The sequence below is a fragment of the Grammomys surdaster genome, unplaced genomic scaffold (genome assembly GCF_004785775.1).
Source record: "Grammomys surdaster isolate TR1022 unplaced genomic scaffold, NIH_TR_1.0 320, whole genome shotgun sequence".
Lineage (NCBI taxonomy): Eukaryota > Metazoa > Chordata > Mammalia > Rodentia > Muridae > Grammomys > Grammomys surdaster.
Genome location: NW_021604739.1, coordinates 283,754 through 305,532, shown reverse-complemented (window position 1 = coordinate 305,532; position 21,779 = coordinate 283,754). Strand labels below are relative to the sequence as shown.

The 21,779-nt window shown below is 44.1% G+C and overlaps 1 protein-coding gene across 2 annotated transcripts in view; it reads right to left on the bottom strand.

Annotated features, from left to right (window-relative positions):
• Positions 1-443: 443 nt before the first annotated feature.
• Positions 444-21,779, bottom strand: part of Wasf3 (WASP family member 3) — a 94,958-nt gene continuing 73,622 nt past the window's right edge. The window contains exons 4-10 of one of the 2 annotated variants that reach the window (XM_028778023.1): positions 19,742-19,876; positions 17,388-17,541; positions 15,144-15,261; positions 9,417-9,592; positions 4,753-5,019; positions 3,189-3,553; positions 444-1,339 (exon numbers count right to left, since the gene is read on the bottom strand). In XM_028778023.1, the coding sequence (XP_028633856.1) occupies positions 1,182-1,339; positions 3,189-3,553; positions 4,753-5,019; positions 9,417-9,592; positions 15,144-15,261; positions 17,388-17,541; positions 19,742-19,876 (1,373 nt within the window). In that variant the 3' untranslated portion in view covers positions 444-1,181. Of the gene's footprint in view, positions 1,340-3,188; positions 3,554-4,752; positions 5,020-5,806; positions 5,974-9,416; positions 9,593-15,143; positions 15,262-17,387; positions 17,542-19,741; positions 19,877-21,779 lie in introns of both variants that reach the window. The other variant, XM_028778024.1, reaches the window with a different exon arrangement.

Genomic DNA, 21,779 nt, shown 5'->3' with positions numbered 1-21,779 from the left:
GCAGCTGTTCTTCCAGAATTACAAAGAAGACACTGGACTTTGAGCTCCTGCCTCAGCCAGGACTGTGGAATCTCCATCTGGTAAAAGGGTCAGGGCAGCAGAGGGGAAGTCAGAGTCTCTGCCAGGGCAACTGGCTGAATCAAGTTTATCTTGTGAGGTACTCTTTAAATTTTAAAATGTGCCAACAACACAAAAGAAGAGAACTGTGCTTCAGGAGGGGTGTGGCCCTGTTTGAGAGACTGAGAGTGAATCCAGCCACAGCACCATGGGTCGTGAATAGCTGGTGGCATCTCTCAGCTAAACTCAAGCTTCCATGATTCAGAGCAAGGGGAGTGAGGTGCTGAACTATGTTCACTCCCTAGTGAACAGAGGAGCAGGGATCCCAGGAAATAAAATATGTAGGTCCCTTTCCCACTGGGTGGAGTAGGAGGGAACCAGATGTAGCAGCTCTACCATGCAAGTTTTGCAGCTTGTACATGGCCTGGCTAACTGGTGCCCATGCTATCAGGGCTAGCCACAAAAGTGAACTCCGTCTGCAAAAGTCAGTGGGCACTCTCTACATGAGTACCCACAGGGTTCCCCTCATAAAAATGGGTGCTCTCTGTTGTAAGTGCCAAGATAAGGAAAGCAAATGAGCATACACATTTCCTTGGAGGCTACCAGGCCAAGTGTGCAAACAGATACATCTCATTCAGATCTGTTAAACCATCTCATTCCCTCTACAAACATGTCCATCTGGAATTTGATTTGCAAAGAAAAGAAACAGGAAAGCGTATCACCCATGGGTTGGAAGACATCACTAAGACACATAGCCATTGATCTTGCAAAGAGCTGACATGGGGCAGCTGCACAGACACGTGGCAAGCCCACCAAATCAGGATGGACAGGAGAGGAGACTCTCACAGCCAAGAGGGAAGCAAGATGCTATTTCAGGATGATGCACTAGTTACTGCGAATTTCCTGGTGTGCAGCACAGTGTGCTGTGTTTAGTGGCACTTAAGTATTACACAGTAAATACTCAACAAATCCAGAAGGATGTGCAGAAGCAAAATCACACTGTTAATACAAAAGGTACTAAAGCTACAGGGTAATACCACTGTGAGGGTGCAGAGATCACTGGAGCTCCTAATACACTTGCATATGGTGCTCTGGCTGTCGAATGGCTGCCTGGCCCTTGCAACTCAGTCGGACCAATCGTTCTCATCAAACTCAGAGTCATCATCTGAGTCACTGTACTCCACAGCAATGCGTCTAGACAAGATAGTGGCCACGTCGTTTCCAACAGGCTCCCGCTTGGCTTCCTGCTCACGTTGCTCTTGCACCTTTTTCAGTTGGATTCCTGAAAACACAAGGCAGGGAAGAGAATCAGTCTCTTGGCCAGCTCCCAGGAAAGGAAAGCAAACAGGTCACCCTGTTTATCCTGAGTTTACAGACAAGACCCTGAACATCTGAGAGGAGAGAAAACATGTAAACTCAGGCTATTGCTGGAAATGGACACAAAATACTACAGTCTGTGCAACTGCTTGGTAACACAATGGTGGTTTAACATGAAGCACTTAGCATTGCCCTTTGACAGAATTTCAGATTTATGGGCTAGGTACAAAACCAGGAGAAAGATATTCCCATATTACTTGCCCTTACAATGTTGGAACAAGCTTTCTCAATCTGTCACACACATGCACATCCACGGGGACACACACACATATGCATTCTCACACACACACACAGACTCACACACACATGCACACACTCATGCGCATAAACGCGCACGCGCACACACAAACACAGACACATAAGCACATACTCTCACAAAAACATGAACACACTTTTCTCTGGATAGTTCAGGAGTTACTCAAGACATAATGGGCCTATACTACTAAAATACACAGCTACTAAATGTGTTCTTTCCTGAAGAAAACATCAAAACCAGAACCAGAAGTTATCGTAGATAAACATTGTTTCTATTTTCCCTATAAATTTTATTCAAATGGTGCCACTAAGCCAAACTACTGGGGACATTTTTCCTGGCTCCAAACACCTCCTGCCTCATCTGTCCCCATTTCTGTTAAGCTCTAATCTGGAGAGTTCTTTGAGCTCCACATTTACAAGCTGTGTTCCTGTAGAAATGAGGTATGGTCTACTGGAGCATGGTAGTCTCTGGTTATGCACTCACTGGATTGGCCTAAAGTGTACAAAACCATGTCTAAGACTCGCATCCTAAAATTGGAGAGCTGACCTCCCTTAAGGTAGTCTGGCTTTCAGACTGCATCTCTTGACAAACTGAAGTATTTCAATGATACTTGAGGATTCCAGGGTCTTTAGCAGCAGGTAGGTGTGTGTGTCTATGTAACCTGTATGTATGCATACACAGCACGTGTGTGTGTGCGCGTGCACGCGCAGGTGCACCTATGCATGTGTGTGTTTATGCACTGGCTTGATTCAATGAGCTCAGACACAGGCAGAGGCAGCTGCACCATAACTCTGTCAAGGATATTACCAGAGTGCAGTTTCCAGGATTACAGACCAGCAACTTTCCTTGTTACTTCTATCTAAGACAGGCAAACTATGACCAAGAGGCTGTAGAGTTTCTTAGGGTGTGAGGAGCTCTTGGGATATTCTGTAGCCTGTTGCTGCTGCTTGGGGCTACCTGGGCTTTACAGGTTAAGGGTGAATAGTACAACACACAGGTCTCCTTGGGAGGCTCTGGGGCAGTCAACAGGGTCAAGGTCTACAAGATGCTCATGCTACCTCTCCTGTGTTAGGGCTCAGTAGTAAGGCAAGAGTTTTGCCTGGCACAATCTGTGAGCTACTGAATAAATTCCAGAAGCCACAAGGCTTGGCACACCAAGCTGTGTCTGTGACAAGTCCAGTGTAATCTTAGCTTTATTGAAAACAAAACCATTGCTGGGCACTCACTCACTTCCATTTCATTCTTGAGGTCCAAAGTGGAGAAGGATCCTATTAATTAATCTATCATTTGATGTCTAGCTTCTGGCTTCTTGTCAAGTAAAGCTTTCCTGAAGCTTTGTATTATAATGTGTTTCTATGCTACCTGAAGAAGAATTCCAACTTAATAAGAAAGTAACAAATGACAGAATGTACCATTATCTTTTGAAGGTGGTGTAGCTGGCTGAGCCACAAATCAGTCTCTTCCAGAATGCAGATTGTGAACCTGCGTGCACACTTACCCATCCGGATGGCAGCCAGGAGGTCGCTTCTTGCATCACTTATAGGTGGCTGTGCAGGCTCTGAGCGCTTTGCCTCAGCCACAGGGGGACCATGCATTGGGGAGGATGACAGGGAAGAGGGGCCAGGAGGACCAGGTGGAGGAGGTGGGGGGCCTGGGGGTGGTGGTGCTGTGGCCAGGAGCCCAGTGGAGGGCTGGTGAGGAGGAGTGGGGTATGTGGAGCCGGCTGAGGCAGGGAACGGGGGCTGCGCAGGGATCTGGAGAGGGCTGACAAAGGCAGTTTGTGCTGAAGGAATCATGGGTGGAGGGGGAGGTGGTGGTGGTCCTGAGGGATTGTAGTATTCAATTATCTGTGCTGGAAGCATCCTAAGGAATAAATAAAACACAGTCACCCACATAACCAGGGAGGGTCATGTCTCCCTAGTTCTGATAGAGCATATAGAGACATAGCTCAGACACAGAGCACGGTGCTGCCAGCTGGACCAGCATCACCGCAGGGTGTGTGTGTCCACTCTAAGGGTTAGTTTCTCCCAGTTGTACATTTTCTATCATGATAATTAAAAACCCACTGAATATACCTAAAATGACCATTTTTTGAAACGCATGATGAATTCTGTGGATGGCTAAGGTCCATAGATGGCAGCAGAAGGTTGGTGTCCTTTCCATTCCAGGCCTCTTAGAACTGTGCCACGCAGAACCTTCTCTCATGAGGGTTCTGAGGCAAAGGAGACAGAGGCTGCAGTGATGCTCCCTTCTCTGGCCCTGTTTGAATGGGGATCTCCAGGGTTAAGGTGCCCAGTGGTGTGCCAAACACTCCAAGAGATAGGTTAACAGTTTTCCAAGCCACAGACCCTCTGTGTGCCTGATGCAGCAGCCTCAAAACATAACCTAGGAATCCAAGCTTAGCCAAGGCCAAAGGACAGGAGACACCTAGGACACGTGGTCTCCTCTTTCAGGCTGCAGGCACAATCAGAAAGCAAGGATTTCCCTTGTATGGAAAAGACATGTTGCTGTATTCAACTTTCCTGGGTATAGACACTAAGGAGCGTTTTAAAGACTAAGAGAGCTAAAGACAACCTTCCAATGTAACAGGGAGGGTCTCAAATGAATTAACCTGTGATCTGGAAGGGGCTGGACACAACGGAGGCACTCAATTCACAGATCAGAGAACAAGAGGCACTGGGCCAAACGTTCCAGGAGCCAGGAGGTCGAGAAGGGATTACATTGTGAATGGAGAGGAGTGAATTACGTTTTCTGGTCTATGACCAGCACTCTGTGAGAAGCTCGAGGGTGTAGACAAGTTCTCGAATAAGTATTTTACCCTTTATGGGTGCCTTGGCTTAGAGTCCGTATGTGAGCAGGGGACAGACACAGGCACACTGTCCACCAGAGATGTGACTACAAAAGGAAATTGTCAGTGGTTGGATTCTGCACCCATTTCATTTGACAACCTCTGTCAACACTGACACTGTGCCCAATCATTCTTGACTATACTCTATGCATTAACTGTCTTCCAAGACACCAATTCACCAACAAAAGCAAACATGAAAGGAATAGCAGTTTACCCATAGTCGGCTGGAGCCACTGACGTAGAGGCCTGGGACCCCTCTGGAGCCTGGGGAGGAGGCGGGGGCGGTGGCTGCTGAGGTCTGTTCAGGGCCATGTGCCTTGCCGAGGCAGATGACGGTCGGTACTCATGCTCAGCGCCTTGGTTTGTGGTTCCATGCAGTGGTGCATCACCAGCTGTGTAGGAAGGTGTCACTGGCTGTGCTTGCAAAGCGTGGTTGGGAGTAGCAGGATAAGAATAATCGGTAACATCGGATGTGTGAGACCTGAGTTTGGAGGAAAGGGGGTGAGAGGAATTGAAGTTTTAAAAATGTCCTTCAAGACATAGCTGCATATCGACAAATAACAACATTGTCAATACATGAGGAAAGACATTTATTTCTTTTACATACAGCTAAGTCCAGCCCCCTGAGAGCTTCTAAGCAACAACACAATTATTTTAGTAGCAAGCCCCAGTGTTACATGGATTCAGATCAGAAGCTTTGATAAGTCAGACCAGTAAGTGGGAACCAGCAGAGACACACCGCCACAGCACTTCACGGATTTCTTTATGAAGACAATGATATATGACAAACTCCATTCATTTAGAAACAATATCTCAGATTGAGTGAGAATTTCTGACGCAATAAAATACCACAACATATGATTTGGCAGTATGAAACAGCAGGTGAACTGGATACATGTTAACAGCAAGGAGACAAAGAGGGATCCAGAATGCACAGTGAGCTGCATTTTTATAAATGGCAGAAATGCATTGAACCCAAAGAAGGAAAATCAGCACAACCTGGCTTCCTGGGCCGTAAGCACAGCTGCACAACAGAGCTCTAGAGGGGATGGAGACCTTGTGTTAGTGAGCAGTTTGGAAAGGAGGTGATGGCTGGTATCCTGCAGAGCCTGGGAGGAGGGTAATGGCTAGTGTTATGTAGCAGCGGCAAACTGTGTTAGTAAGAGGCACCCATTTTACAGGCAGTCATCAGGGGCTGCACATCCTCCCGCGATGCTAAAGCAGGGCTTGGTCTGGGGCTGGGGATCCAAGAAAGCAGAGTGACGCACCCTCTGGGCCTTGTGTCTTCCTTGGCGCTCCCTGCCTGATCCAGCCTCTTTGCATCACTCATGAATTCAATGCCCATTTTCCTCCTCTCCCACTCTTCTCTTCTCGTTCTGACTTTTCTTACATACACTTGCTGGTTCCTGCTAGGGTTCAGCTTGAGTTTCTCTCTCTGAAGGGAAACAGGTAAGCACACACTGGGGACATGGCAAGGGCAGAAATGAAGACACGTACTCATGCCTGCCTTTGGAACTTTTGTGGGCTGCTTTCCCCAACCAGAGGGTCTGCTCCTCCCCTCTGTCCCCTAACTGCAGCATAACAGTAACTTATTTGTCTCCGCTGTTTGTGAGCTGTGGTCTAGATCATGGAGGTATGTGAAGATGTCTTCATCACTCTCTCAGGAGCTAGCAGTGGAATTACCACACTTCAGTGGTAGAAAATGTCTGACCTGTATTTGGGTTCAGTATATTTCCAAAACAGAAACAGATCTAAATCTATGGGGTCATTGATGATATAGACAGCCTACCTAGGTGACTGACATGTCACTTTCTACAGGAGACAGTCACCCAGCACAGCATGGAGTGTCCCCAGTGGGACACTGGGTAGGACGCAGCACATTCCATGGTACAGAAGAGAATGCCATCTTTGGAACATGGCTTTGAGAAAAGAAGCCAAGACAAAGCAGGTGACCACACAGAGATAGACACAGGATTGATGGCGACAGGACTCTGATTAAGGGTGACAAAAGGAGAATCAGCAGGGGCTGATCAGGTGAAAAACCAGGGAACAGAGGGGTGCCAGCAGGCAGTTGCAGGGAGACTCAGAGGAGGCTGAATGGGCATGTAGAAGTTGACACAAGGCATGCCACTGATGTGGTGCTGAGCAGTGTGACCCTGCGGTTCTGTGATGGTCAGTCCCCATCTGTTGCAGCAGAGAACTAATGGGTTAAGATAATGGAGGCAGGAAGGAAGCTGTTCACTTAGCTTGAAAATCCCATCAATCATCAATTCCCAGGGATTTTTAGAGAAGCAGGCAGGCAGAGCCACAGCACTAAAGGAGGGCCAGGAATTGGAGAAAATAAAGCCAGCTGGATGTGGAGATGTACTGATTTCTGATTACAGAGAACACTCCATTAACTGTTCATCTGAAACTCATAGTTAGAAACAAGCCATGCCTAGCAATGTGTTAGGAAAGGGCAGTACTTAGGAGGCCCATTTACCTGAACATTTTGTCTATAGGACTGCCTTATATGCAGCTTAAGGCTAAACTTCCCTTAGTATCTTTAATGCTCATATGGGACGAGAATACACCTCAAAAATCATGCCTTACCAAATAATGTTTACCAATAAAATATTTTTAAGATGTCAAAGAGCTAGGTATGGTGATGCATGTCTTTAATCCCAGTATTTTGGAGGCTAAGGTCCAAGGTGTGTGTTTAAGGTCTACATAGGGAGTTCCAGGAAACCTAGTACTACGTAGTGAGACCCAGGGTCATAAAAAAACCAAACAACACAACAAAAATAAAAATAAGTAAAAGGGAAATGTTTCACATGATTCCAACTCTGTAAAGATAAAAATCCCACACAGACACAGACAGAGAGACTGAAGACAGATACAGTAAGAAAGCAAACTGGCTTCTGTGGATGATGTCAGGATAGGTATTTAATTTAATTTTTAATTAATTTTTAATTTCTTTCTGTAATATCCAGATATAAGTATTTTTAATTCATAGTAAGAAAAAGTTAAGACTGGAGAGAAAGCTCAGCAGCTAGGTGTACTGGCTGCTCTTGCAAAGGACCCTGGTTTGATTCTCACACCCGTATAGCAGTTAAAACCCATCTGTAACTCCAAGTCCAGGGGGTCTGCTGCTCCATTCAGGCCTCCACAGGCACTGCACTCACAGAGTGCCACACCCACACACTTTCAAATAACTAGAAGAAAAACACATATCTTCTTTACAAAAGAGAAAAGGATGCAGTTTTAATAAAACATGCCAATTTTCCAAATTAATTGAAGGGGTTCAGTCTAAGTCCAATGATGAACTGTGATGTTTGCTAAACTCAGGTCTGCAATGGTGAGTCACAGCAAATGGCATCAGACACAAGCACACGCTGAGAAAAGAACCACATAAGAGAATGAAACTACCTAGACAACGTGAGCACATAAGCAGAGAATCAAATAATTCCAATGGCCATCAGCAGCATGCCTGGCATGGAACAATCTCAGATAGTAGGGAGAAATATTCAACTGATGATGTTAAAAAAAAAAATCCACCCCTTTCCCATGTTTAAATCAGAGCATATATGGTGTGAAAATAAAGTGTATGCTTTGCGTGACAGTTTAAAACCCCAACCAAGTTACTTGTGAAAACAAAAAAACGGCACCATGGGGATTCTGGGGTTCCCATGCCCTTCACCACGGCAGCAGAACTGTAGTATCAATAACCTGGTACTAAAGTTCAAGAACGAGGCTCGAGCTCAGAGCTTCCAGAGTTCTCTTAATACTTCAGGCTACTGGTGTATAGAAAGATTACCTGGGGCACACCTTTCAGACCTCATAGGCCTGGGTAGGAAGCAGTATCAGAAGTCCTGTAACCCCTAAACTTGTCCCCTAGTAGACACCCACCTATTCTTGTGGATTGGTAGAGACTGTTCTAAACTTGGTAAAAATGGTGAAAAGAAGAAAAAACAAAAGGTAAAAAAATCAAATATGAGGTACATACCCAATTTCATATTATTTTTGACATTTTCTTGGATAAATTCCTTAAGTTTTAGTTAGTTTGTACATTTGTTTGCTGTTATTTTAAAAAGTCTCATGTATCCCAGGATGGCCTCAGATATATAGTACAGAATGACCCTGAATTTCTGATCATCCTCCCTCCACCTCTGGGTGTTAGGTTGCAGGCTTGTGCCAGCATGCCTGGTTTATGAACCAGGGTTCACCCCAGGGCTTCACACATGCCAGGAAACCACTCTCCCAACTGAGCTATGTTCCCAGCCTGAATTCTAACTTGCAAATGCAGAAGCCCAGAAGTCCACACAAGTGGAACATGATTCGATAAAACAGAAGCAAGAAATTAAACCAAAAGTTAAAACAGGCCAGTTGGTCTTCAAGTGAGTGTCTCTGTGTGAGAAATGTGTCCTCATGACCTCTCTGTTGGTACCTGTAAGAAACATTTTTAGTTAACTGCTGTCAACTTTTTCAAGAAAACTCAGCAGGAGGTCCTAAAATGAGAGCATGTAAGAGGAGAGGTTTAGAAAGAGAGAGCAAGCCCTCTTTTGTCTGTGCCTTCTTCAAATGGTCTTCCTGGGTCACTACTGACAAAGAACAAAGGAAATTCAACATTTCACATTAAAGCAGTAAGTGATGACTAAGCAAAACCAGAGTCATTGACAGTCACCCAAGTTCAGAATCCACAGTAACACTCCACCTTCCAGATTAACCCAAGAGAAAACCCAAGAAAGCTTTAAAGGTGTGCAAAGTAACCCACATTCAAATCGTATGCCTTAAAGCATTATTTTAAAAGCAAAATACAGATGTCAATGTTAAGGATACAATAGGCACAAAGAAACCCAAAATACAGGGACGAGAGAGAGGTCCATGACACACACACACCTAGTATCTGGGGACAGAGATCCCTCGGAGGATGCTCCATGGTGCACACTCTGAGACAACCTGTTGTCGGGCCTAAGCTCTTTGTCATACGCCATCATATTCCATTCCTGGCGCCTGTTTCTGGCTTTTCTAACCTTTTTCACCTCTCTGGTGGTGCCATCTACACGCTTTTGCTCCTGATGTCCAAGAAAAGAGAGCAAGCATGCCAAGACAGAAGGGAAAGGAAAACAGCAGGTTAGAGGCAGTTACAATGCACAGAAAACAAGCCTGGCACACACTCAAGAGCTGTTCACATTCTATTACACCCAACTATGGGAAATTCTAACAGCACATGCCTTGGGCTCACCAGGTCCATCAGAAATAAAGTAGGTCCATAAAGAAACAACAGGTTCCCTCCATAGCTGCTTACCTTCACCTTCAGAACAGGACTCTCACTTGCTGGGGTTATAGCCTGTTTAATATCTCTGTGCCTAGATCTGCACTGCTCATGTGAAATATCTGGTAACACCATTCATAAAAATCATTTCCCTCATTGACAACCTTTGAAGCACCTATATATGCATACATATACATGTGTGCATGTCCGTGCACACATAGATAAACTTACCTGTTTAGACACAAAGCCATTCTTAGACCAGTCCTGTCTGTCAGCCAAGGCATATTCCATCCTCAAGGTGGTCAGATGCAAGCCTCTCTTCCAAGGGGAGGCCCTCTATGGGCATCTACACATTTGTCCCTTTTCTTGCACAAGCACTTATGATCTTCCATGACAAAGGTTGTGTGCCTTTCCCTCCTACTCTCCCTTATGGGTCTCACCTACTCTTTTACCTTTACAAGAAGTATACATACACTCAGTAAATGCTGGCTGAGGGATCAAAGCCACACACCACACCTCAAGCACAAGCATGTCCCAGGGACACATGCCCAGCACTCAGATACTGATGATGTAAATGGCCAACATACACACAACACATGCATGCATGCACACTCATGCTCACACTCGTGCACACACACACACACACACACACAAACACACAGAGTTTCTATTCTTATGGAGTTTGTTTCCTGAAAGGAGAAGTCAGACAGTAAGCACAAACAAGTCTCTATAGAATGTGGTAAAATACAAATATATCTATATTTTAAAGTGTGATATGGCTTATACCCAGCTTTATATTAAACATGATTATTGTATGTGTTTCATATATGTAAATATGTGTGTGTATATGTATATACATATCTCAAATGTCACCTCGCCTGCACTTAAGGCAGTGAGAAAGTGGTGGCTGCACTGAATTATTTTCAGAGGTGCTTAGAGCCTCTGGAGCACTTTAAGAATAAGGACACAAAATGCGCACAGAACCTAGGAATGGCTCCAGAGGATGAGAAAAGACGAGATGCAGATGAGATGGCACTCAGCAAGTCAACAATATCTGCCAAAACCCTCTGGCGGTATAAACTGAGTCTTCAGCCTTTAAAGGGGCAAGGGCCGAATGACTGGACTATCCAAATCTTGCCTTGCCTTCTCCTCGTTAACAGCAATTCACCTTCTAGAAATGTAAACTAAAGAACCACCTCTAATGTTATAGGAAATGAACTCTGGGACTTCAGAAGTCAATTTATAATCAACAGCCATTCCTAAACATGGCAAAGGGCAAGTAGTTTATGGAGCATTTGTATTTCAGAATACTGTATGCTTTTAAGAAAAAAATCCCACATTCTTAAAAATTTCTGTGTGTGAAAATGCTTCAGCACATGTGTATGCATACCTTAGTACATGGCCTAAAGACCGGAGAAGATGTTCATAAGACTGCTAAGTGATGCTGGGTCTTCACAGAGAGGGTGTGCCCTCATAACAGTCAAAGCCATTTGGTTGCATTACAGCCAGGATATATTATTTGTGTACTTTTAAAACCCAAAAGAAAAGGGAAGAGAAGTTTCAATGGGGAGCCATGCTACATCCTAATTAAGAGCCACACTGTTAAAGGCACGTAACAACTATCACTCTTCCTGTTCAGGAGGCACGCATTGACATAATCAGGGGATAGGTATGCTATGTGCTCACAACAGTTCAGCCTTTAGTTCTATGCAGTAAAATGCATATTAGGTGGAGACATACGCAGTATCTTGAAATATTAAAGGTAATAAATCTTATCTCAGTGACAGGGGCTTGCAATAGAATCCCCGGACTATGCAACACAACATCCTACCTTCTGTACCTCTTCCAAGAAAAGCCCTTCAAATCTTGAAGGCTATCCATCATACTTGTCGCCTCTCCCTACCAACCCTTATTTCATATATATCCTCATTCTGCTGATGTATGTCAGTACATCCAGCAAAACTATCAGTTATAGCAGAAGGAGGAACACATTCGTGGTGAAAAACACAGACAGAAGGGAACCATGTTGTAATGAAAGCAGTGCACATATCTTAAAAATGACAGATTTCAAGCAAAAAGGTAACCATGTCCCTTAGAACTTTGGACAAATAAGAATAAGAAAACCCCAAATCAGCAGGGGAAGAGAAGTAAGAGATGTCATGGGAGAAAGAAATGAAATTGTAAAAAAAAAAAAAAAATCAATGAAAGGATTGGTTATTTGAAGTAATAAATAAGATTGACAGTCAAAACAATCCAAAGCATCCAAAAGAAGATGCACACTAATAGAATGAGAGATGAGAGGGGAGGTACAGCCGCAGCCAACAATACAGGCCAGAAGCTCACTGGGGGCTGTTAAGATCTGCTTTACAGTAAGTTGGTAATTTGAAAGAAATGGAGGGCTGGAGAGATGGCTCAGTGGTTAAGAGCACTGACTGCACTTCCAGAGGTCCTGAGTTCAAATCCCAGCAACCACATGGTGGCTAACAACCATCTGTAATGAGATCTGATGCCCTCTTCTGGTGTGTCTGAAGACAGCTACAGTGTATTCATATATAATAAATAAATAAATCTTTAAAAAAAAAAAGAAAGAAATGGATGCATTTCTAGGTATCTATGACCTACTGAAATTAAGCAAGGAAGATACAAGCTACTTAAACCTCTATAAAAAAGCAAAACTGAAATAATAATAATAATAATAATAATAAAGGCAAAAGTCTCTTGAAAGCTCCAGGTGCCTGTTGGGAGACAGTTACAGAGCTAACACAGATGTTTCTCACACTAGTTTGTAGACTAGCAAGGAAGAAATAGCACCAAATGCTTCACACAGAGCCAGCATCACCCAGATCCAAAACAGGAGAGAGAAAAAACAGTAACAGAAAAGCTAATCATAGGCCAATTGTCTTATCAGAGACACAAACTTTCTCAGCACAAGGCTTACAAGTGGAACTCAAGAGCATATCAAAAGGGTCATTCACCTGTGATCAAGTTGGTTGCATCTGGGGATGGGAGATGACACAACATATGCCCATCGGGGCCTAAGGCACCACATGACATGTGGAGAAATGCTCCAATGCATGAACCTTCAGGAGATGCGAATTCACAGACTATAAAGGAAGGAGCCTTGCAAGTACCTTCCTAGGATGGAAGCTATACTCAGAGTCCATTTCAACTTAGAACAGTGCTCATTAAGAAAACCACTGTCTATGAGGATACAGAGAAAAGGGGACCATAATCACTGCTGGGCACACATATAAATTAATCCCGCATCTAGGAAAGTAATACAGAGGTCCTCCGAGATCAAAGCCAAATCAGCTCTGTCACTGCCGGGATTTGTCCATAAGACTCTAGGTCATCTTGTCACAGAGACAGCTCCTCCCCAAGCTTTACTGCCTTGTTGCTCATGACAGCTAACTGGTGACTGTCAATAGAGGACAGGAAAAAGACAACATTGGATTCGTACACAACAAACTGAATTGAGCTACAGAGAGTGAGGGAAATGGATCAACTGGATATCCTGATATTAAGTGAACTACATCCCAAAAATCATATGTAGTCCCTCATTTAAGAATTCTAGATTTTATTTTTCCCTTTTTACTAAACAGATTCCTTATTTTTCTCTTTTTATTAAACAGATTCTTTTACACACACACAAATATCCTTATGAAGCCAGTGTGAGTACAATAATTACATACCAGCAACAATAGCAAAAACAATTTTCTTTCAACAGGTTATAGGCCAGGACTGGAGAGATTGCTCAGTGGTTAGAACACTGGCTGCTCTTCCAGAGGACCTGGGTTCAGTTCCCAGCACCTACATTGTGGCTCACAACCATCTGTAACTCCAGCTCCAGGGGATCTGATGCCCTCTTCTGGCCTCTGCAGGCAGGCACCAAGACACTCAAGTAGTACACAACATACATGCAGACAAAATGTCTACACACACAATCAATCAATCAATTTTTGAGAAGGAAAACGCTCTCCTGAAATAGATACGAGAAGGGAAAGCCTTTCGGAAGGACAGGAAGTGTCCATGGAGAGCCCTCCTGAAAGTTCTGGATTTGTCCTTTACAATGACAGAGGCTTTCAACGTAATTTTTTCTTCCATGACTTCTTTACTTGAATTCTTTGTAAAAGTTGGCAGTTCTTCCCAGGTCCCCAGCTAAATCCTTCCCCAGTGTGAGTGCATGCAGAGTGTCATCTAACACACCTCTTAAAAACCCTCTCCCTGAATCCAGGTGCCCTCCTCCTCTCTATCCCTTCTCTTTCTTCTTTTGTCTGTGCTGAGAAGTGAAGCCAAGACCTGCTCATACAATCAGGTGCTCTGAGCTGAGCTACCCTTGGCCCATCCTTTGGTCGTATTTTCAAACCTTGAGTTCTTATTTATCTTCACTTCAAACCAACTAAATGCTCCCAACATCAAGACCACCACACTGAGTGCTAAGTATTTCTTCCAGTATAGGCTAGTTCTTGTCAAGCCAAGCTGGGTGGTTGTTTTGTTGGTATTTTGCTATTATGGTCTGTTTTTGTTATTCTGGTTTGTGGTTAGTGCTTTCTCTTTTGAGACAGGGTCTCACTATGTAGCCTTGGTTGGCCCAGAATCCATTATGTAGACCAGGCTGGTCTTGGACTCACAGAGACCAGCCTGCTTCTGCTTCCCCATATTAGGAGTAAAAGCATGGTCTGGGTGGTTGATTTTTGAACACAATGTATGTATAAAAAGATCAGTAGGAGAATTACTCCTCTCAGTGGAGTACATACATCTAAATTCTCAGCCCTAAAGGGGAAATTTTCAAAGTGGAAGTCGCTTAACCCGAACAAGTCAGTTTATCCTTCCAAGATGATATATAGGGCAGCTATTTCTAAAAGTCCTGACTGACATCCTTCTTGTTCACCTCTACCTCCAACCTCCTCTAAGCGGGGGCTCACCCCTAGTAAAGATCTCTGAAAGTACAGATCACTCGCTTCCCAGTCTCCCAAGAGCACCTCAGTAAGTTCTCAGTCACAGTGACATCATACCTAACGGATGAATGTAAACAAGAAAAATCACGCTGATGTCTGACAGGAGCACTGACTGTAGGAAGCTCTGAGGGAACAAAGGGGCAAGAGTCATGAAACACAGTCAGAAACTGAACTTCAGCATTCACCACTTCCTTTGTTAGAGGCATACAAGTGCTGGAGAACAAATCTTGTCGGATCTACTTAAAACATCATTGCTGGGTTAAAGTGTCAAGTTTGTCATGCGAAAGGAGGACACCCTGAGAAAATCTGAACACTAGACATAATGCCCCAAATATGTGAGCAAAGGGCCTGTGTGCACACTGATGGGTGTCTCCCGCTGACATCATCACACACCTTCTGACGTCGTTTCTCTTTCCGCTTGTCTTCTGTGTCCTGCAGCATCTTTTCTTTCCAGAGGTCAAAGAAGTAAGAAGGATCTGTGTAGAACTTCAGCCCATCCTTCTTGTCATCTCTGTGGACCAAAGCATTCAAAGCCAGGGAAGAAGGATAGTCAGCGGCCTTCATTGGGAGATGACATTAACTTTAACCCTTTGGATCCTAACACTCACATGGGGCATGCTAACCACCTTATGTATTATACAGTGAACTTCCTTATTTGGAAAAACATAGAAACATGCGCAAAAGCAAATAACTCTACAGTCTTGAAAACAGAACTCAGTAGGTGTAAATCCTATGTGAAAATTCCCCACTCACAAATACCCAACTTCAATAGCTTTTGCATTTAAGGAACTATTTGGTTTATTCTAACAGGAAGCTACAAGTAGAGGCCCAGGATGCTCAGAGCACACTACCTCTACTGGGAACTTCACTACAGTAATGATCAAAAACTAGTAAATACTCTGTCCCCTCTGCCAATTCAAGTTTACACAATACCATTTGGTTTCAGAAAGCAAAATGGTTGTGGGTGTAGACGTGACAGAAACACAATGTATTTTCTCAAGAAACTTTATCTCCCATGGCCATGTCAGTTTCAAGTACTGCTATGATTACTATAGTCTAAATAATATTTCAAATCATTATATAAATTGCTCCCTTAACATTTAACAAGTAATAACACAGCCATTATGAACTCAGGGCTGTTAACAGGAAACAGCAGTGATGCTTGAAGGGCTGGAGAGATGGCTCAGCTGTTAAGAACTCCTACTTATCCTTCAGAGGACCTGAGTTCAGTTCTCAGCACTCACATCAGCTGGCCCACAGCTGCCTGTAACTCTAGCCTCTGGGTGTATTATATTCATGTGTACTATATACAGAAAGACATATAGTCAAATATAAAAATGGAACCTTTTAAAAATGTTTTCCATTGCTCTCAGAAAATAAATGGAAGAAATTAAATTTTTTCAGTCATGATGTAATGTAAACACTGCGTCCAAATTAAATGAAAAGAGCTTTTCTTTATAGCAGTATTCCACTAAGTTATATATGCATGCAGAAGAGGCAAGCCAGTTAAATATGCATAGACAGGAGAAAGTTTACGGCCCAAACAAAGGAACAAAAAACCAAATTAGTGGAAAAAGAAGGTGGTCAGGAGAGAGGTTTCTATTCACGAACATCACAGTTTTAAATATGTACATTCTAAATTCTAGGAAAGCCTACTTGTCCCATAGGAGCTAAGGCTGCCCAGCTCCCATCCGTTTCCATGTGATTTTGATTATGTGTGCATGCCCACTTATTTGTCTGAGAGAATCTCTTTGTCCAGAAGAAAGAGAATGTGACAGTCCCAACCGTCCTCTCATGGAGGTTGGCTCTAAATCTCTTCTGTGCATCTTTGGAAAAGACTACAAATCAAATGAAGAGCCTGGACCCTCCTGAGGAGGACATCAGGATGGCAGCCACATACAAAGGACATGCAGGTCTCCAAGACCATCACACACTTGTGAGAGGGTTCGGCTATAACCACAGTGCCCAGCAGATGTTGGTGAAGTGAGATCCACAGAGGGGAGGAAATATGGACAGAGGGGCAAGGCTCACCATGGAAGACAAGGAAACAGTAAGAACAAGAAAGAGACCCAAAGATGCTGATGATAGTTATAAGACACCACAGTCTTGGGAAAGATGTGTGAAGCTTCATGAGAGTGCGTGCAGGTGGCCCCTCCCTATGAATGCTGCCCTCCCTGTTGGTTTTTTGTCTTTTCTCTGGGAATCAGTCCCTGACATATCCAACCATCATAGCAACAACAGAACAGTGATGTTTGTGTGCTGCTGAGGGCTAGGATGAGGATTTTACCATGTTATAAATGAACCATATCGCTGCTTTTCAGCTAACTGGAACATAACGAACAGAGCACCCACACCTGGTATGCTGCTGTGAAGTATCATTCCCACTGAAGACAGCCACATCTGAGTGCGAAAATCAAAACTCACACGTCTCCTGTTACAAACACCAGCAATTCTACATCTAACATTTCACTGGGTAGGATATGGCAGTTACTGTTTTCAGAGTGTTCTTTTTCAACCCAAAGGAGCCCTCCAAGGTGGTACCACCCAGCACACCAGCACATTTTAGCCTCTGGAAGCATTCCTCTATCTCTGCTGGAAAGGCCATGGGGAAGCAGGAAGAGAGGCATGGAGGAGTACCTGTATGGTGTCAGAATGCTCAGCGGCGGAGGTTTATCACTCTGGTTGTAAATGTCAGCAACAGGGTTGGGAATGCTGTTCTTGGAAACCACCTGCTGATCTTGGATGGTAGAGCTTTTGAATGCTTTCTTCATGTTGATATCCTGTAGTGAGACTATTGAGAGACAAGCCCCCTGGGTTACATACAAGATATTCTCTGTTTAGAAAGAAGCATCTTTTGACTCAGAATTATAAATATCTCCCAGAATGACTCAATATTGGCTTTTTCAAACAGAGATTTATTTTTGGGTATGTACATGAGTGTGTATACATGCACAATGCTGGCAGAGGCCATAAGAGGGCATTGGATCTCCTGGGACTCAAGCAATTGTAAGCCAATTGGATGTGGGTACTGGGAACTAAACATGGATCTTTTGCAAGAGCAGCCAGTTCTCTTAACCACCAAATCATCTCTCTAGCCCCTGCAATAATGGCTTCTGTTGTTCCTTTAAAATCCTGCTTAAACAGAATGCCCTTCCTCCCTCTAAAAGATACATTTTCTCTATGACATGAAGTCAAATCACAGCTTTGTCTTCTTTTGTAACAAGAGAATTACTTCACTGGACCAGGGCATCATTTTGTTGCTATTTAAACAGCACCTCTCAGACACCACACAGAATACAGCCCAAGGATAGCAGGCAAGCACATAGATCTATACAGCCCCTAAGTAGCAGGCATGCACACAGATCTGGATATCTTAGGAAAAACCATTAGTGCCAGGTGCAGTAAGATGCCTGAACAAAAAAAGAATGCAAATATGAGCACCCTACTAAGCACCCATCACAATGATGCAGAAAGAGAGGTGTTGGGAGTGACCTTGCCTAAACATTAACTGCTTTGTCAGCCATACATGCTTATTGGTACAAAGTCTTGGCCTCTGTGGGAAAGTACTAACCCAGTTGAGAACAAACAGCTATAGATCTTGTAAACAGGTAGCCTCTGTGGGAAAGCACTAGCCTAGTTAAGAACAAATAACTATAGATCTTATGGACAGGTACCTAGCAACCTCTTCTGTTCCTTCTGCTGAACTTTTCACCCAGACAACATTCTGTTCTTGAGAACACCTGTGCTCCCCAGAGACAAAGAGACCCTACGTCACCCCCCTATCTCATGTCCTGTTTCTATGTGTATATCACCTGTGTAGGAACAATTAAAATTTGACAGCTTGACTTGCTATCCATTCTTCGTGTCTCTTGTCCCCCAGTTCTCTCTTTCAGATGCCCCCCCCGGGGGGCAGAGAGGCCTCGATTCGAACTCTGATCCACAAAATAAGCACCTTGATCCAGGAAACGAAGTTGAGCTAAGTGAGCACCCAGCTGAGCAGAGGAGGGTGAGCTTTCTTCAGTTTTCACAACTTTTACATTGTATTTAACTCACCCAACCTTGATAACTCCTCTAGGTGTCCAAGCTGTTCTCCAGTTTGCCCTGCCCACTGGACCATCAAACCTCGCTCACATATGCTGTGTGACAACCCAGAGAAGGGACCCAGACTCCTTAGCTTTGAGGAAAAGGTCTCTGCAATGCTAATATATGCACCAATGGAAACAATACAATAGAATCTTGCCTGGTAAAGAGGTTTTAAGACATGACATAGTCCCTGAAACCACATATAACTTAACCTACTCATCTTGTCCAGGGTAGATCTTATCATAAGCATCCAATTCTAAGAGCTAACAAAAATACACAAGAAAGATTATCTAAAACTCAGCTGTGATATACATTTACAAAGTGAATAGTAAGATAAATGGCCCTGAGAGTTGGCACAGGTGATAAGAGCACTGAATGATTTTGCAGGGGGCCTGAGTTTAGTTCCTAGTGTCCACACCTGGTGGCTAACAACTGGCTGTGACTCTTGCTCCAAGGTATTTGATATGCTTTTCTGGGCTCCACCAATACCTGCATCCACACACCCACGCACACCCACCCAGAGAGACGTGACTAAAAAATAAAAAAATAAATCTTCTTTAAAAGATACCAAGAATTCCTTAACCAAAAAGACCAAGTAGCTATTCAAAGTTTATTTTTTTAATCCGTAAATGAAACTTAAGAACTGGATTAAAATGAGGGTCCTCAGCTTATTTATTGTAATATCTGCAACTTTTTAAAACAAGAGCATGACATACAATAGAGACTGAGTCTTTTTTTTATCACTAATTAACCGAGTGCTATGGGGTGTTCCCTTTCCATTCTTCCAAGAAGAGACGAAATAAATGGCAGTGTGCTACTGAAGGGGAAAAGAAGAGACTCCACTGGAGTTAATTACCACTGTCGAGCCTGCATTGCATGCAGCTCTCTACTTTCATGCAATTACCTACCCTCCTCCACCGTGGAGTCCAGCTGGGTGACTTTGACAGCAAGCCGATCGATTCTGTCTTGAAGGGAATTTGCTCTGATGTAGAAGTTGTTAGCCTCATTAAATAACTCACCAAATATGTCTTCTGCATGTTTGCCTAGAGAAGAGGGAGGACAGACACCTGCTAAGGGATTGCTGATGCACGATCGTCACTGTCACTGCCACCATGCAGGGCTAGTCCAAATGAATGTCAAAGCAAGTGTCAAGGTCCAAGGCCTTTAGAACAGTAAACTATTTGAGACTGCAGTGTCCTCCTTGCTGCCTGAGCTGTCACTCAAGTTGTTACTAATAAATGAACTTCTTTAAAAGAAAAAAATTTCTCATTTTACACAAAACAGAAATATTAAAGCTTTCCTCTTATTGCTCAATGAAACTCAAGAGATTACTTTGAACTTTTAATGTAGGCCATCATCAAGTGAGCAACACTGCACATGTGACATTGTGCTTGATGCCTTCTGATGACACTAAACTCCCCACACATTCAGAAATGCAGTTATGCAGTACTGAGTCTCACACGGTCTAAAATCAGCATCTAAGATTTCAGCTCAAAGTTTCCAGCAGGGCTCACCTCTACTTTTTTATGGGTGCTAGACACAGAGTAGACATGATCTCACTACACAGCCCAGGCTGGCCATATCCTCTTGGCTCAGTCTCCCTGGGACTGGGACTATAAGCATTTGTCACCATGTCTGGGTCTCCCTTTTTCTTAAAAATCTATTAAACATTTCTGGAAAGATAGATTCCATCACCTCGAATCTGCAAATCTCTAAATTATTCTTTACTTAGTATACACATGTTCAGTGACTGACAACTCCTCGTGCATCAAAGGACTTAATATCTCTGATAAGAGACACCTAGCTCTCCTGCTGGTTTTCAGTTTCTAGTGAGTCTTTGCCCAACCGACAAAAGAGAATGTGAACACTCCTAGAAGATAAGTTGAATAACACAAGAACGTTCTGGTGGTTTGAAAGAGAAATGCTCTTTACAGGCTCATGGACGCAAAGGCTTGGTTCCCATTGCAGGCACTGTTTGTGGTGTGTGTGTGTGTGTGTGTGTGTGTGTGTGTGTATGTGTGTGTTAATGGAGAAGTATGTCACTGGGAATAACTCATCCTACTCTCAGTGTGGGACTTCGTAAGGGTATTCTGGTTCATGGCTTGGCAGGTGCCTAGAACCCCGAAACTCTGCGTGAGAACCGGCAGGAGTTTGGCATGCCCCCAGAACCCAGGGTTCTGAAAAGCAGTCTAGTCTCCATAGAATTACATTGTTCAGTCACGTAGGCCAGACAGCCCCTCCCAAAGTGCACAGATAAAGGGCGTGACTAGAGGCCTCAGGCCGTAGGGATTTACATACTAATGAAGGCCAGAGGGCGGAGCAAATTAAGCATGCTTCCCCAGATCCTCCCCCTTTCTCCCTCCCTATATAACTTGGGACTGGCCTGAGTTTTAGGGGTGTACTTCCAGATTCATGTATCATCCGCCATGACAATAAACCCTTTTGGAACCAAGGACTGCCTCGTGTCATTGGGGCCTGCCGCCAAACCTTCCAGGCCTCGGGAACCTTAGACCTCTCCTGCATGTGGGACTCGCCGCAGCGTGGAAACCCCCGGGGACTCCACCACAGCTGCGGCCCTCTATTTTTTCCTCACATTTGGTGCCCACGTGGAGCACAGACACCCACGGACTTCAAGAACCGGGCCACCCCAGTCTGCTACAGAACACAACTGAGCTTCCCACCCTGTTTGTCCGGTGCTGTGAGGAATCGACTCAGTGAAGATTCCATGCTTCTCCCATGCTGACTGAAGCTGCAGCTGCTTAATCTCTCACCTGGGGGATCCCCTGTGTTCCAGCCATGAGGACCCACATCTTCAAGCAAGCTGGCCAGGCCACCAAGTCTGCTAAGCAAGTACTGTAAACAAGTTTCTCCCATAGGTGCTGCTAGAGCCTATTTCTTCTCCCCCCCCCACCCCCCCCGTTTCTCTTGGCTGTGAGTTGTCTGGTC